Source organism: Gorilla gorilla, chromosome 1 (genome assembly GCF_029281585.2).
Source record: "Gorilla gorilla gorilla isolate KB3781 chromosome 1, NHGRI_mGorGor1-v2.1_pri, whole genome shotgun sequence".
NCBI classification, from domain to species: Eukaryota; Metazoa; Chordata; class Mammalia; order Primates; family Hominidae; genus Gorilla; species Gorilla gorilla.
Genome location: NC_073224.2, coordinates 225,030,416 through 225,047,080, shown reverse-complemented (window position 1 = coordinate 225,047,080; position 16,665 = coordinate 225,030,416). Strand labels below are relative to the sequence as shown.

At 50.7% G+C, this 16,665-nt stretch overlaps 1 protein-coding gene across 4 annotated transcripts in view; it reads left to right on the top strand.

Annotated features, from left to right (window-relative positions):
* Positions 1 to 10,471: 10,471 nt before the first annotated feature.
* TMEM51 (transmembrane protein 51) overlaps positions 10,472 to 16,665 on the top strand; it is a 68,173-nt gene continuing 61,979 nt past the window's right edge. For 2 of the 4 annotated variants that reach the window (XM_004024712.5, XM_004024714.5), the window contains exon 1: positions 11,395 to 11,798. Coding sequence is in view for 1 of the 4 variants with exons in the window: in XM_055385235.2 (XP_055241210.1) it covers positions 11,263 to 11,798 (536 nt within the window). In the remaining 3 variants the exon portion in view is untranslated. Of the gene's footprint in view, positions 10,632 to 11,262; positions 11,799 to 16,665 lie in introns of those variants that run through there. The other 2 variants (XM_055385259.2, XM_055385235.2) reach the window with 2 other exon arrangements.

Here is a 16,665-nt window from a genome sequence, read left to right as displayed (position 1 = left end):
AATATTTCCACCACCTGGCAGAATGGAGGCTTGTAAGATAAATTAGACTGAGTCATGGAAAACTAGTTCTATTTCCTGCCAGCTTGATTTGTGGTCTGAGTCTCAAACGTCCTCTGGTAATTTGGGGAATTTAACTTTTTCAACACTGCACATGCTTTTGATAATTTTTTGCCCATCTCCCTATGTATGATTTATTATGTGGGTTAAAAGTCTTTATTTTAAGGTAATTACAGATGCTAAGGAAACTGAAAAAGTTATATAGGGAGATCTTCTGTGCCCTTCACCCAGCCTCCCCCAGTGGTAACATCTTGTATAGCTATAGTGCAATATCACAGCCAGGAAACTGACATTGGTATAATCCACAGAGCTTATTCTATAACATTGGGTTCATGCTTCACCTATATTCATGTGTGTGTGATGCTATGCAGTTTATCATTTCTGCAGATCACATTCCTGTATGTGTGTGAGATTCTATACAGTTTTATCATTTGTGTAGGTTTGTGTAACCAGCATCACAGTCAAAACACAGAACTGGGCCAGGTGTGATGGCTCACGCCTGTAATCCCAGCATTTTGGGAGACCAAGGTGGGAGGACCACTTGAGGTCAGGAATTCAAGACCAGCCTGGCCAACATGGCAAAACCCTGTCTCTACTAAAAATACAAAAATTAGCTGGGCATGGTGGCAGGCGCCTGTAATCCCAGCTACTCGGGAGGCTGAGGCATGAGAATCACTTGAATCCGGGAGGCAGAGGTTGCAGTGAGCCGAGATTGCACCACTGCACTCCAGCCTGGGGGATAGAGCAGGACTCTGTCCCCATCCGCCCAAAAAAACAACACAAAACTAAGGAGAGAATATGGAGAATATGGAGAAAAGGGAACCCTCGTACACTGTTGGTAGGTATGTAAATTAGTATAGCCACAATGGAGAACAGTTTGCAGGTTCCTCAAAGAACTAAAATTAGAGCTACCACACGATCCAGCAATTCCACTCCTAGGTATATACACAAAAGAAAGGAAGTCAGTAGATTAAAGAGATATCTGCACTCCCTTGTTTTTGGAGGCACTATTCACAATAGCCAAGATTTAGAATCAACCTAAGTGTCCATCAACAGATGAATGGATAAAGAAAATGTGGTACATATACACAATGGAGTACTACTCAGCCATAAAAGAGGATGAGATCCTGGCCTTTGCCTGTTTTTGGATGGAACTGGAAGTCATTATGTTAAGTGAAATAAGTGAGGCACAGAAAGACAAACTTCACCTGTTCTCACTCATTTGTGGGAGCTAAAAATTAAAACAATTGAACTCATAGAGACAGAGAGCAGAATGATGGTTACCAGAGACTGGGCTGGGTAATGGGGAGTGAAGGGGAAGTGGGGTGGGTAATGGGTACAAAAATATAGTTAGAATGATTAAGATGAATGAATGAATAAGATCTAGTATTTGATAGCACAACAGGGTGACTACAGTCAACAATAATTTATAGTACATTTTAAAATAACTAAAAGATTAGAATTAGAATGTTCATAACACAAAGAAATGATACATGCTTGAGGTGGAGACCCCATTTACCCTGTGATTATTACACATTGTATGCATGTATCAACATATCTCATGTACCCCATAAATATATACACCTATTATATAACCATAAAATTAAAAATAAGACATTTTCAAAAAATATAGAACTGTTCCATCAACATGAGCTTCCTCAGGTGACCCCATTGTGGCCACCTCCATCCCCAACCCCTGGCAATGTTCTTCATCTATATAATTTATTCCAAGAATATTATATAAGTGGAATCATAGCGTATATAACCTTTTGAGATTGGTGTTTTTTTACTTAGCATAATTCCCTTCAAATCCATCCAGGTTGTTGCATATATCAATGATTTGGGGGTTTTGTCTTATTTTTTGAGACAGAGTCTTCCTCTGTTGCCCAGGCTGGAGTAGAGCGTCACGATCTCGGCTTACTGCAACCTCCACCTCCCAGGCTCAAGTGATTCTCAAGCCTCAGCCTCTCAAGAAGCTGGGATTACAGGTGTGCACCACCACTCCCAGCTAATTTTTTTGTATTTTTAGTAGAGATGGGGTTTTGCCATGTTGGCCAGGCTGGTCTTGAACTCCTGACCTCAAGTCATCCACTCCGTCCTCCATCTCCCCAAACGTTGGGATTACAGGCATGAGCCACCCTGCCCGGCTGATTTGGGGTTTTTTTTCCTGTGTAGTATTCCATGGTATAGATGCACTACAGTTTAACCATTTACCATTGAAAGACATTTGGTTTGTTCCCAGTTTTTGGCTATTACGAATCTTTATGATTTATAAAATTAATTTAGAAAATGTCAGCTAGTGGCTGTTGTTTTCTGAGTTTGAATGGGGTGCAATATTTCCTGTGACCCCTCAGTCATGGAAGTTCTTAGACTTTCTCATTTGAACCCTGCAGAAGCCCTGGGTGTGGGGGAGGCGGAGCGGAGATAGAGTTCTTCAGTCAACCCATCTGTATAGAGTACTTCCTATGTGCCCTGCGCTATTCTAGGTATTGGGGGTACTGCAGGGAGCAAAACAAATGAAAATCCCTCTCCTCATTTATTATTCCCCAATATACGTATAGGGAAACTGAAGCTCAGAAAAGCTATATGATTTGCTCAAAATCACACAAGACAGAAGTGATGGAACTAAAGCTTGAACCTAGGTCTTCTGACCTCGAGGCCACCGATTTTCTGACTAAATTTTGCTCTCTATCCTCCTAGACATCAATTCCAGAGCAAAAGCCGTATGCCGGGGATCCTGTGTTCAATGTTTTAAGCAACAGTTCTTTTGTTTGGTTGGTTGGTTTTTATTTTTTAGACAGGGTGTCACTCTGTCACCCAGGCTGGAGTGCAGCGGCGCCATCTCAGCTCACTACAGCCTCGACCTCCCGACTTCAAGCCATCCTCTCACCTCAGTTTTCCAAGTAGCTGAGACTACAGGCACCTGCTACCACACCCAGCTAGTTTTTGTTATTTTTTGTAGAGACTAGGTTTCACCATGCCCATGCTAGTCTTCAACCCCTGGCCTCAAGTGATCTGCCTGCCTCAGCCTCCCAAAGTGCTGGGATTACAGGCGTGAGCCACTGCACCCAGCTAAGCAACCATTATTAACTGGGGCTGATTCCTCTGCCACCAGGGGAAACAGTTGGCAATGTCTGGAGACATTTTGATTGTCACAGCTGGGGAAAGGGGTGCTACTGGCATCTGGAGAGTAGAGCCAGGGAAGCTGTTTGGCATCCTGCAATGCACCAGTCTCCCACGACAAAGAATTCCCAGCCCGAATGTCAATAGTGCCAAAACTGCAAAACTCTAATCTAAAGATCTCAGAGTCACAACGAAGACAACTGCTACCCAGACAACATTGTGTAATACTGAACTTCCACCCAAGTACACACAATGACAGGTAGGGTAAGAGCAGGTACACTATTGGTTGAGGGCTTATGGTCGTTATGAAGTAGGTACAAAGAACCATCCACTCTGCTGTGTCAATACTGGGAGGCTTTTCTGCAGAGGAGGGGATTGGGACAGTTTGGATGGTAGGAAGGAGAGACTGGTGGGCTGCTCACAAGAGGATGCAGAAAGGGCAGGAGGAATATTGTGACCTCCACTCTATGACTCTGCCACATCTGTTTCTCCTAAAGAACCCTGGTAACCTCCTCCTTTGTGTAGAAATGAGCAAGAAAGCAGAGCAGGACATGCAAAGCCCTTTGAGGAACAGCAGGGAAACCAGAAGGACCTTCGGTCACATCCTAAATGTGCAAGAAACACAACTTCCACTCTCAAAACTAGATTGAATTTCTATTTCAAGTCCCCATTTGGCTGGTAGAAAGACATCTAGCCATAATTAATCAGGGCCTCCCTACCTCTTGCCCTGGGTTGTGTCTAGATTTGTTTTTGGGGTAGAGGAGGCTCAGAAAGTGCCAAGGCCTGGGCAGAGGGCAGTGTCTGGTGTCCCCTGACATCTGCTGTGTTGGCCTCACTTCCATCTTCCTGATGGCAGATGCAGCTGCCTAGGCCTCCTGGAAGTCTCTGTGCCTGGCTTCTTTCTCCTCCTCTCAGCTTCTTCCTCCCTCCTCTGGGGCACACGGGAGATGTTGGCAGAGCTTGGTAAACCTCTGCAAGGCTGCGTCACCCCTCTGCCAATTACTCCCTCCCCCACTGCATCTGTGCCTTGGGAGGGGCGGAGCAGGCACTCTCCTGAGCTTGCCCGAAAGCCACACTTATGAAGCTAGTGTGGGACCGCTGCTTGGGCGCCACCCACCTCCCTAGCCCCACATCATCATGGCTCATCCACTCTCCTTAGATCCTCTGCCCAGACCCCTGGCCCAGGGCACTTGACCTCATCTCGGTCATGGGGAAACGACTTTTGCATCGTGCTCAGTCTTCAGGATGTCTTGTTAATGACACAAATTTTATTCCTAGAAGGCTCTGGGACTTCTGCTTTTGAAACTCAAAGCCCAGGCTCTTGTAATGCCAAAGTATTGGTTCTTGAAACTCAAAAGTGTCTCTGCTTTTCTGCTGGATGAGGCTTCCCCTAAAGGAAGAAGAGCCACTGTCTGGAAAGAACAAAAGGGGGGAAAAAAAACTTTCATCAAGTGAAATATTATCCCACTACAGCAGCATGGCGGAGTACGTGGGCAACCAGGACCATGGCAGGTGTGGAAGATACTGTCATTGCTTCTCCCTTTGGGCCCCTCTGTCCCCAGGTTTATGACCCATTCTCCAAACCTGGATCAAGGAGTCCCATCTGAAGGGTGTCACAAGCAACCAGTTCTATGAGAGCCAGGGTAGAGAAGCTGCAAGAACACAGCATCCAGGCAGCCTGGGTCCATGCCCAGACCCCAGCTTTGCCAGCTCGGTGTTCATGGTCAGGTCATTTAACCTCTCTGTTTCAGTTTCCCCATCTGTGAAAAGGGGAAATATAGTACCTTCCTCATGTGGTGACGAGCCTGATCAAATGCAGCAGGCCTTGTACAGTGTGTAGCAGACTGCCTGGCCCTGGTCAGCACTGTATGACGGTTGGCTGCTATTATTGTTGTCATTGGCTTATCCAAGGGGTGAGTGGATTTCCTTGGAATCCCATCACACAGGGCCCTTGAGCAGTTAGTTAACTAGCAGAAGGTCAGGGCACCCATGCCTGGCCTCTGGCATTACTCCTCAGCTGCTTGTCAAAGCTTCAAAGGGACTCTCTTAGTGTCCTTTTATTTCAAGAAACAGAAACTCATCAGGAAAGGAAATTCCTGGGAAAAACAGAACTGGAGGGCCAGCAGTAATCCAGGCCTCCTGGATTACACATTAAGAGTAAGTGGGGACTGGCGCGGTGGCTCACACCAGTGATCCTAGCACTTTGGGAGGCCAAGGCAGGTAGATCACTTAGGCCCAGGATTTTGAGACCAGCCTAGGTAACGTAGCAAGAACCCCATCTCTACAAAAATAAAAATAAAAATTAGCCAGGTGAGGTGGTGCATGCCTGTAGTCCCAGCTACTCAGGAGGCTGAGATGGAAGAATCACTTGAGCCCAGCAAGTGGAGGCTTGCTTCTTTCTCCTGCTCCCTCTGCAGTTGGCTTTCCTGCTTCAGTGTGTGCCAGTCCAACGTGGCAGGTTCCCTGGGCTTGAGGTTACCTGCTGCAGGGACCCACTGGGGTCTTCTGACAGCCATTGGCATTGTTTCTGTTGTCAAAGCCTCCATTTGGTTCAGGTGTCTTCACCAAACCCCAGGTGACTCCAGGTGAATCCTGAGAGTCTACGCCCATTTTGAGAGTCCTTGCCAGTGACAGGCATATGACCCAGTTCCGGCAAAGGAGGTATCAAGGAAGTTTACTGGGAGCTTCTGGGAAAGGTTTCGTCGCTGATGAAAAAGAGACCCACGGGAAGATGAGAGAGCATGGAGCCCAAGGGATGATGAGTAATGAGGCTGAGCTTGTGAGAAGGGCCCACCTCCTTAGGAAGTCCCACATGTCCTTGCAGAGAAGGCTGGACTGCATGAGGGGACAACGGGGACCCACTGAATTGCTGACTTTACAATACAGAGAATGGATTAAAGGGGGAGGGTTTGGGAGCAGGACACCAGTTAGGAAGCAGCCAGATGAACTGCAATCATGCTGAGGCTTAGAGGGAAGTTTCTACAAGCTGGAGCACAAGAGGAGATGGGGTGATAGGGAGGTAGAATTGCTAGCTGGCTGTTCTCAGGGGTCTCAAGAACTTGTACCCCAATGCTACGATGTCCTCAGAAGCTCCATTCTGGGCTGTCTACACAGGTCCAGTTACACTGGTAACTCAGATAGAAACACATTTCCAGAATCAACATTTTTCAGCAAACGGGACAAAACTGTTTTATTTAAACTAATGGTCCAACTATCCAATTTTGCTTTGTGCTATGTGAGCACAATTTGTCTGCCACACAGACCTGATTCAGCCTTCAGTGGGGCTGGGCCAGTATATCACCAGTGAAACCTACACGCAAGACACATCCCTTCCCGGTGGCTAAGTGCACCGTTTCAGGAAAAGGCCAGGTTGAAAGTGCACATACGTGATTTACTGCTGACTTTGGCAAGAGTTGTACAGCAGAGACACTGCTCAGCTCCTCACAGGTTTAGAAATAAGCCCACATTAAGAGTAAGTGGGGGCTGGGCGCGGTGGCTGACACCTGTGATCCTAGCAATTTGGGAGGCCAAGGCAGGTGGATCACTTAAGCCCAGGATTTTGAGACCAGCCTGGGTAACGCAGCAAGACCCTCATCTCTACAAAAAAAAATTTAAAAATTAGCCAGGTGTGGTGGTGCATGCCTGTAGTCCCAGCTACTCAGGAGGCTGAGATGGAAGAATCACTTGAGTCCGGGAAGTGGAGGCTGCAGTAAGCAGAGATTATGCCATTGCACCCCAGCCTGGGTGACAGAGAAAGATTCTGTCTCAAAAAAAAAGTCAGTGGGAAGAGAGAGTGACCTGCTCAGAACCAAGCAAGGGTAAAGAGTGACAGATGGCAGAGAACAGAGCAAGCAAGGGAGGATACAGGGACAGATAATAGGAGGATTTGCTCCTGGTGGACAATACAGGTGGTTCCCAGCCAACTTTATTATTAACACATTCTCACTGAAAAATAAAATTACCTCCCCAACACACACACACACCCCTCAGTTTCTAAGGGTAACCTGTTTGGATTGATTCCTCCCATAGTCTTTCTGTACATAATCAAATATATGTATGTGTGTCTACATCTTTTTAAAAAGTCATTTGTGAGCCAGGCATGGTGGCTCATGCCTGTAATCCCAGCACTTTGGGAGGCTGAGGCGGGTAGATCACTTGAGGTCAGGAGTTCAAGACCAGCCTGGCCAACATTGTGAAACCCCATCTCTACTAAAAATACAAAAAATTAGCTGGGCTTGGTGGTGTACGCCTGTAATCTCAGCTACTCGAGAGGCTGAGGCAGGAAAATTGCTTGAACCCAGAAGTCGGAGGTTGCAGTGCAACCTCTGCACCACTGCATTCCAGCCTAGGTGACAGACACTCTGTCTCAAAAAAAATAAAAAATAAAAAAAGTGGTTTGTGTAGTATCATCATATTTAGTGCCTTTCTCGGTGAATGATACAACTTGGACATTCTTCCATGTCAGATAGCTCTACCTCATTCTTTCTGGTGACTTCATAGTGTGCCAGCATGAGTCTATGCCACAATTTACTTAGCATAGCTCCTAGTGCTGGGCATTGAGGTTGGTGACCATTTTTCACCATTACAATTAATCAGCAATGAAAACCCTTGGACTTTCTGTTCCTGAGCACATGTGTGAGTTGTTCTGCATGATGATCTATTTCTATAAGCTGATTTTCCAGCCTCACTTTCATTGATGTGCCTGGAAAGTCAGTAGCATGACAGACTGGGGTCTTGGTCACTGACCAGGGACAGTCGAATATTTTTAAACTGTCGTTATTTACCCATTCAGCCAGAAAGAATAAAAATGTAATGCCACGGGAATTCTCAGAACAGTATCCTCTCCTCTTTGAATTCAGGCTTTCAGAACTAGACAGGCTAATGCTCCCACAACTCAGGTTCAGGCCACACTGGGTACTTTGTCACATACTAGTTCACCTGATCCCCGAGTTGGTCCTGGAAAATAGGTATTATTAGCATAGAAATGCTAATAATTTTTTTGACACATGAGGAAACTGAGGCTCAGAGAAGACAAGACATCTGCCCAGGGTCACACAACTCATAAATGGCAGAGGATTCAGAAACCAAAGACAAAGGTGATGGAATCCTGCCTTCTTTCTAAATCCGTGATGTAGGCTAGATCATGGTGCCTCTTCAGAAGTTTACAGTGGACAGTTAGCCAAAAAAGCAGGTGAAGTGAACATCTGCCTAGGTGACTGAGTTTTCAGGATATATTAGTTTTCTCCCGCTGCTGTGACAAATTGTCCCAAACTTCATGGCTTAGAACAACACAGTGAACTATCTTCTTACAGTTCTGGAGGTCAGATGTCCAAAACAGATCTGCAAATGCCTTCCCACCTCCAAATCATAAGGCAGACCCAAACTTGCCTTTTTGTGGATGCCAAGAGCTCCTTCTGGATGCTCTGGCTGAGACTCCATTCCTTTCCTTTTATAGCTCCTAGAGGCTGCCCACATTCCTTGGCTACTGACCCTTGTCCAGCAACTGTATCATTCTGATCTCTACTTCTATCATCACATCTCCCTCTCTAACTCTGACCCTCCCGCTTCCCTCTTGTAGGAACCCTTTTGACAACATTGGACCCACCAGGAAAATCAAGGATAACCTCCCCGTCCCAACATCTTTAACTTGATCCCATCTGCAAAGTCCCTTTTGCCACGTAAAGTAACCAGTTCTGGGGATCAGGTTGTGAACATCTTTGGGCAGCCATTATTCTGCCTATCACAGAAGGGGGTTCCTAGCTTAGTGATTTAGAGCAAGGGCCCTGCAAAGACCCCAGATTCAAATACTTTGTCACTTGCTAGCAGATCCAGGTACCTAACTTCTCGGAGTTTTAACAGCCTCATCTGAAAAACTAGAATAATAGAATCTTCCTTCTAGGGCTGTTTTGAAAACCAAATAACACAATGTATGCAGTGCACGTGAAACACAGGGTTCAATAAATGGTAGGGAAGATTCAGAGAAACTAACCATGTAGAGGGAGAGGGCTGTGGAGGAGAGGAGGATAAGGAGAGACATGCTTCCTTTGGTAGCTTCTTCAGTTTTGCCTGGGCCTCAGCTTTGCCTGAGAATTTCGTCAGTCTCTCCCCAGATCAGCCAGGGTGAGCCTGCTTAAATGGAACACTCTGAAGATGATATCCTGTGATAAACAAGACCTGCCCAGTTGGGTCTGCAGCAGAGTGGGGCGGGTCTGGGATGATCCTGGCATGGAAAAGTACAGCAGCTCTTTGCCTTCAGATTACGAGCTGGGACAGCTGTTCTGACATGATCACCCCCCCCCCGCCCCCACCCCAGGTCTCTCCAAAGTCCATCTTGCAGAGTCAAATGAAAACCAGATTCCTGGTCTTATCTGAGAGCTACGTGACTGTTTCCTGTCACTCCTTTGGAGCCTGGGAAGGTCCCCACATGCATTGTCTAAACTTTGGGATGAATACACACAGCTCTTAAATGGGAGCATATTATTATAGGTACCTGCCTACACAAAGGGTCCTCCCCATTCACTAAAATCATGGGTTATTATTTAGGGCTTTCATTCATCCAACAAATATTTATTCAGCATTTGCAGGTGGCCAGGCAAGGTGAACATTCTCTCAGGGTGGAGAGTATGTGCAGACAGGAGGAATTATGCTATGGGAGGGAGAGCAGAAGCTCTGGAGTGGATCATCTTGGGTCTAGATCCTGATACTTCCCAGCTGTGTTTTCAGTGGGCAAAATGACCTCACCTCCTTAAGCCTCAGCCTTCTCTTCTATAAAGTGGGCATAACAAATAACCGCCTCCTAGGTTATGAGGATTAAATGAGATGGTTCAGGGGATGTGGGTGGTAACCCCGCGCCTGGTTCATAGCAAGGATGAGGAATAGCAGTTGCTGTCATAGACATGGAGACTGTTTCCCCAAATGCCTTCCCACCCCCAAATCATAAGGCAGACCCAAACTTGCCTTTTTGTGGACGCCAAGGTTCTGTCGAGCTGTTAGGGTGCAAGTAAAGAAGCCAGAATGGCGGGGTGGGGGGAGAAATTTCCGCATGTTACAACTCTGCAGGTATACACACGTGGACACCATATGTACCCATGAATTCCGCCTTTGGAAGTGAACTTGATTGCAGCCTATTTTCGTCTGGAGGCGGTGGATTCCCGGTAGGAGGCGCCTTCAGTCCTCGGCTCGATCCTGTGACGCCAGCCAGCTGCCTATCGGCTTCTCAGTGTTTGAACTTCAAAGGGCTGGACGCTCACCCAAGAAGGGGACCCCGGCCTGACCTCTCTCGGAATTCAAAAAAATCTAAGGCTGAGAGAGGGAATGGGAGCTGGCTCTTCTCTCTGTGTTTAGCATCCACGTTTTTTGGCGGTCTGGCTGTAACCAGCCCACCCTAGTTCGGGCGCCAGAGCAACGCGGTTCCGAGGGCAAATCTCCAAGGGGCGGAGGCAGAGCCGCGGGTAAGAGGCGTCCGCGCCGACTTCGGGTTTGCACTCCCCGGAGCCAGGACTCGGCGGCGGCTCCGGGCCTCCGTGGATCCGAGCAGAGACTGGCTGCCCGCCTGCCACTCGCAGGCTGGGAAAACGCCAGCCGGTGCCTCGCCGGGAAAGTTCTCGGCAAAGCTGGGGATGAGCCCTCAGCAGGGCAGGCTCCCGGTGCAGCGCGCCCCCATCCATTGCCCGGCGCAAGAACCCGGAATGGGCCCCACCTGGGCCGGGACTCGGGCGTGCGATCCCGAGGGTGCCTTGGGGACCAGGCATCGGGTGGGGACCCTGGCCGAGGGCGTGAGCTGACTCAGTTTTTAAAAACTCGCTTCCTCCTTCCCTACTTGTGCCGGTCACTCACCTCGCTGGGAACCAGCCCCCGGCAGAAGGGGGAGAGGGAGGCGGTGGCCTCCCCAGGAAGGAGGAGAGGTGAGTGTCCCGCCAGGTAAAGGCGGGGCGGCTGGCGGAACTGTGCCTCGGCGTCTGCGCCTGGTGTGGGAGGAAAGCGGGTCTCCCAGCTCCACTTAAACCCCTAAAACCTGGGACTTCTGGCTTGAGACATTCCCCGACCACCACCCGTCACACACACGCGCGCGCGCGCACACGCATGCACACCGATTCTCTGGGCCCTAGGCAGGAGGGGGGATCAGGGCTCTATTTTCTCCCGACCCCCTCTTATCCAACTCGGCTGGCAAGGGTTGGGGAGAACTTAGGCCCAGCCCCCGGCACACACTCAGCGCACTCCAGCGGCTTACGCTGGGGAGTGGGTGCCCGCCCCGCTCAGCTGCGATCCCTCGCCTCGGGCCCGGGGGTGGTGCCGAGGGCCGGGAGGGAGGGTCGGCCGGTGGGCGGTGCTTCTCCGGACTGGAGGCCGCTCCTGGCCGGCGCCGCCCTCCGCCTCCCGCGGTCCCTCCCTCCCGCACGCCGGCGCTCCCAGGCCGCGCTTCCTGCGTCCCCAACCCGGTCCCTGAGAGGGCAGTGCGCCCTCTCCACCACTGCGTTCCCTCGGCTGAGAATCCCCCGAACCCCAGCCCCGCGATCGCGGCGCCCCCCGAGGAGGCCGCCCGGGTGGGGCGCGGGGGTCGCGAAGCCCGCAGCCCCGGACCGCCCAGCCGAGACGGAGCCGGACCCGCCGCCTCCCGGGTGAGTCTCAGCCGCCGCGCCTTGCGCCCGCTGCTTCCCGCGGAGCGCTGTGGGTTCCCCACAGGGCCGTGTAAGGGGGCTGAGGCCCGTCTGGGTCTCCTGTCCGTCCGTCTGTCCGCCGAGCGCTTCCCGCCTGGGGTCGACCACCGGGAGGACTCCGCACCCCGCACCCTCTGCGGCCGCGCCCCGCCGGTGCGGGACGCTCCCGCCTCCCGGGCACCGCGCCTGGCCAGCTGGCCTCGGCTGGGGAAGGCAGCTGGCCTTGGGGGCCCCCTGTTGGCAGGAACAGGTGCTATCCGCCCGGCGGGCTTCGAACCCTTGGCTTCGCCAGAAGCGCTTTCAGCGCGTGGTTAGAAGCAGAACTTCTCAGTAGGTCCCAGGAAACCACCTTGGCGCTTTGCTCGCGCATCCCTTACTCTATGGAAGTCGGGGCCTTTTAGGGACTTAGATTCGTGTGTCTGTGTGTGTGTGTGTGTGTGTGTGTGTGTGTGTGTGTGTGTCGCTCTACAAGCAAACACGGGGGTAAAGAATCGGGCATGAGCAAAGTGGATTGAAACTCGAGTCCTTCCCTGAGCGCATCGGTTTCTTCATCTGTGAAACTGACATGACAACGTCCCAGGGTGCGGCGGGGCATTCATGCCCAGCACCCAGCAAGCACTCAGCGGTAAGTTAGGTTACCGGGCCTAGGGGAGAGCAGAGTACAAATCAGATCTCAAATCAGCGCACAAACGGGAGGCGCTTGGCCCGGCGCGCCAGGTCTGCATTACAGGATAATGGTCTCTTTCCCAACCAGGGGTGGGGGCGAGAGACCTGGCCCCTCCCCCACGGTTTCCCCAGGGAGCAGCCCGTGGGGTGTCCTGCGCAGCGCTCCGAGGTGCCTGTGACGGTGCATGGGACTGCGGGTCCTTCCCAACAGCAGGGGAGGTCTGGCTGCTGGGAACCCGGGAGCTGCCGGAGTGGGGTGGGCGGGGATGAGGTGGGCGGGGCAGGGACCCGAAGCGGGAGGTAAGGCAGCGGGTGGAAGGCTTGCCCCTCTAGGACCGGCCGGCTTCTGGCTTTCCTTTTGAACGGGTTACCCGGAGAACAGCTTGTCTAGGGAACTGTTGGCCCTGGGACCGTGAACAGCTTTCACACCCCGGAAACCTGTCACAAGAGGATCCTGACCTATTGGGACAGAGCCCCTGCCCCTCCAAATATCTCACTCCACCAATTGAGAGGTACCCCCAGACTAGGAGAAAAGGCCAAAGAAAGAGAGAGGAGGCTGGTGGTGAACCTGCTCCTCATGGCTTCGGAGCTGACAGCTCTCTGATGGGGTGTCTGGGGCCTGCCCCAGTGACCCAGAGCCCAGAAGCCTCAGGGAGCCCCCAGCCTAGTGAGGGAGTCAGGGATACTCATGACAAGTGTTGCAGAATTGGCGATACAGTCAGGCCACACCACTTGCTGGCTGTGTGACCTGACCTCTCTGAGCCTCAGCTTCTTCATCTGTAAAATGGGATGATGATCTCCAAGGGTGAGGTGGGGTATTTATGCCTAGCACATGAAGTATTCTATAGTAAGTTATGTCACAGGGCTTAGACAAGAACAGAAGAAAGGAAATAACTCAGGAGGTCCTTCTAAGAAAAGAGTATTGGAATATTCATCAGGGAACTGGAGTCCCCCCAGGGAACAGGGGAGGAAGGGTGTCTGGGCAAATCGAACAGCACAGGCAAAGGCACAGCGACAGGAGAGTGCCTGGGGTGTGCTGGGCTGGGGAAGGTGCTCAGGCAGTGGAGGGTGTGGAAAAGTAAGGGGAATGGAAGGTCCGGAGTGAGCTGGACTGGACAGGTGGGGGCTTTCTTGGAATCATTCAACATATGTTGGCTGAGCACCTTCTGTGGGCCAGGCGCTGTTCTAGGTGCTCAACAAAGATGAACAACATGGAGAAAGATGTCCCTTTCATTCAAGTTCTCTAAGCAGGGAAGTCGTCTGATCCCATCCATATGTTAAGAAGATAATCCTGGCTGCCTGGAAGTTGGCGAGGATCCTAGAGAAGACTCCTAGGAGAGAGAGGCTGGCCTGTGGGTTGGTGGGGGCAGTGGGAATGAATGGGGGAGCTGGATGAGAGGCCCATACAGGAAGCAGAGAGTAATGTGTGGCCTTCACTCATGACTGTTGGTCAAGGGTAAGATTCTGGGGTTCTACATGAGGCCCAAACTGCCAGCCTGGTCTTCTGCCACAGAAAAGTAGTGAGTGAGTGTCTGGGATATTGGCAGGACCCAAGCCCCTCCAGCTGCGACTCTCCGGCTCTCTGGCTCCAGATGTCACGAGGCCTGGGAGTTTCTCTGTCTGCGTGAGGGATGGGAAAGCTGGAGGCAGAGGCCAGCTGGAGCTTCTGGGGCTCCCGTTTTAATAGGTTGTGTTTCTGGTCAACGTTCCTCCCTCCCTCTGCAGGCCTGGCTGTAAACCCCTCAGACTTCTTGGGCTGGAAGAGGCCAGAGTGTGAGGAGCTTTAGTGTGGATTCTCTTCCCCCAGCCCCAAATTAAGGTGGGAGTCATGCAAAAGAGAAGCATTGTCTCCCTGGGTGCTGGGAAAGTTTCAGAAGCTCAGGTGTCTTCTGACCTGGGATGTGGTATGGGGGCTGCTGACTTTGCTTTCACTTTTGTTTCTGCTCTGAAGCTGGGAGGAATCCTCCTCTTGCAGCGAAAGCTGTGAGAATATCCTTCTCCATGCTTCAAGTCTCCCTTTGCTTGGAGGGAAAAGGAAGGTCCTAGAATGTCTCAGGTGGAGGGGACCTTCAGGTCATCAGAGACATCATTCTCATTTGACAAACAAAACTCAGAGAGGGGATGGGACTTACCCAAGGACACACAACAGTTCAGCAGAACTGGGACTGGAACCCAGCCCTCCTGACTCCCTTCTAGGGCCCTTTACTTTAACCCAGGAGACCTGGCCACATTCGGGACCAAGACTGTTTTGGGCCCCAGGTTTCTCAACCTCTCAGTCTTTCAAGCGGCTTCATAGAGTTGAGCTCCTCCCCAGCCTGGACAGGTGGTGCAGCCTCCCCTGCCAATGTTTTATTCTCCCTTCCTCTGGATTGAGCCCTCGCTGCCATGGCCACCCCTCCTGGGAGCTCTTGCTCCTGAGAAAGAAAACAGGCCGTTTGTCTGGAAGAAACAAGCCACCTGTTTGGTTTCCCAATACCAGGCCACACAGCCCTGTCCCTCCCAGACAGCCCCAAGATGCTGACCAGAGATAGCCCTCTGAGGGTCTCTGCTGAGCTCCCCTGACTCTCGACTCCTCCCCTCAGCTCCCGTCTCAAGACTGCTGGTTGGTCCTCACCTTCTATCTGTAGTGTTTACTTGGGCGGAGCAACCTAAAGTCTCCACATTCTCTCTTGCCCTGGATTTATCAGACTTAGCAGCCCTTAAACCTGAATGCGTAGCTTCAGATCTTAGAATATCGGGGCCAGAGGGATCTTAGCCATCAGAAAATCCACTCTGCTTATTTGACAACTGGGAAGACCAAGACCCAGGGAAGAGGAGATTTGCCTGAGATCACAGCCAGGACCAGAACCCGAGGTTCCAGAGTTTGTCTTGAATGATTTTGAGGATGATTCTTGAAAAACAAAACAGGGCACCCTCCCCCTCCAAGATCCCCTTTCTGTCTGCACTTCACACTACCAGGTGTTTTTGTGGCATCCGTGGTGACATGGTCAGGAGGAGTGAGGGCCAAGGGTCCTGAAAGATGAGGTGTGCACATTGAGGAGTGTGTCTGCGCATTTCCAGGTCCTGTCTGTTCAAACTCGCATTAACACCACGGCATGAGCTAGTGAGTGCATTTATCTGGCACTCCCTTAGCCAGACTTGATAATGTGTCTTTGGATGGCAGGCTTTTAAAGTTGTCTTCGTCCACAGATTACAAAAGAAGTATGTGCTCCTTGTAAAAATGAGCAGATGACATCGTGAAGGCTGGCGACCACTGTTAATATGGTGGCGTTTTATTCAGGTTTTTGTTTGCTGAGCTGTTTCATGTCCTGGTTTGCTGTTGCTGCTTTTGAAAAAATAGAGACAAGGTCTCTGTGTGTTGCCCAGGTTAGTCTTGAACTCCTGGGCTCAAGTGATCCTCCCACCTCAGCCTCCCAAAGTGCTGGGATTCCAGGCAAGAGCCACTATGCCCAGCCCGTATCCTGGTTTTTCAACTCGTCATTACAGTGCCTGTTATCTTCATGAGATAATGTGAGTGACTTCACGCAGGATCTAACCTGTGGGTCTCACGTGCTTCCACCCCTTGATGGCTAGCAGGTATTCCCTTGGCCAAAACCCTGTGACGCTGTGCAAAGTGCAAAGACGTTTCCAATTCACCACTGTGGGAGTCCAGAGGGCCGTTTTTCTGCATCGCCGTGGGGTTTGGGAAAGCAATTCTCTCTGAACTCTTAGAAATGGAAGCCACGGGCCATCTGGGCGTGATGCGTGTGACCCAAATTCATACAGAGGGAGGGAGACAGCTTTGTTTCTTCTGACTTTTATGTGTTTATTTTTGCTGTGTTTGTTTTAACCCATCCAAGTGCCGCCACCCCACCATCACTGCCCCTTGCCCCAAATCTCCCTGGGATTAGGCATGGGGTTAGGCAAGTTGCAGGTCTCTAGAAAAATCGGTATTTGGCATGCTCATCTCCAAACCCTGGCTCTTGCAGAGTAGGCGTTTCAATAGCAAAGATGTGCAGAGAATTTGTTTCCTAATCGGTGATTCAGGTAAGACACCCCACCCTGGGAACAGGATGGGGCGGGGTCTCTGTCTCTCTCTACCAGGATCACAGCTTTGTTAATGCCATAAATCATCAGTACTGGAAGTACTTGTATCTTGGGGATTTTCTAAGCTCATGTTCAC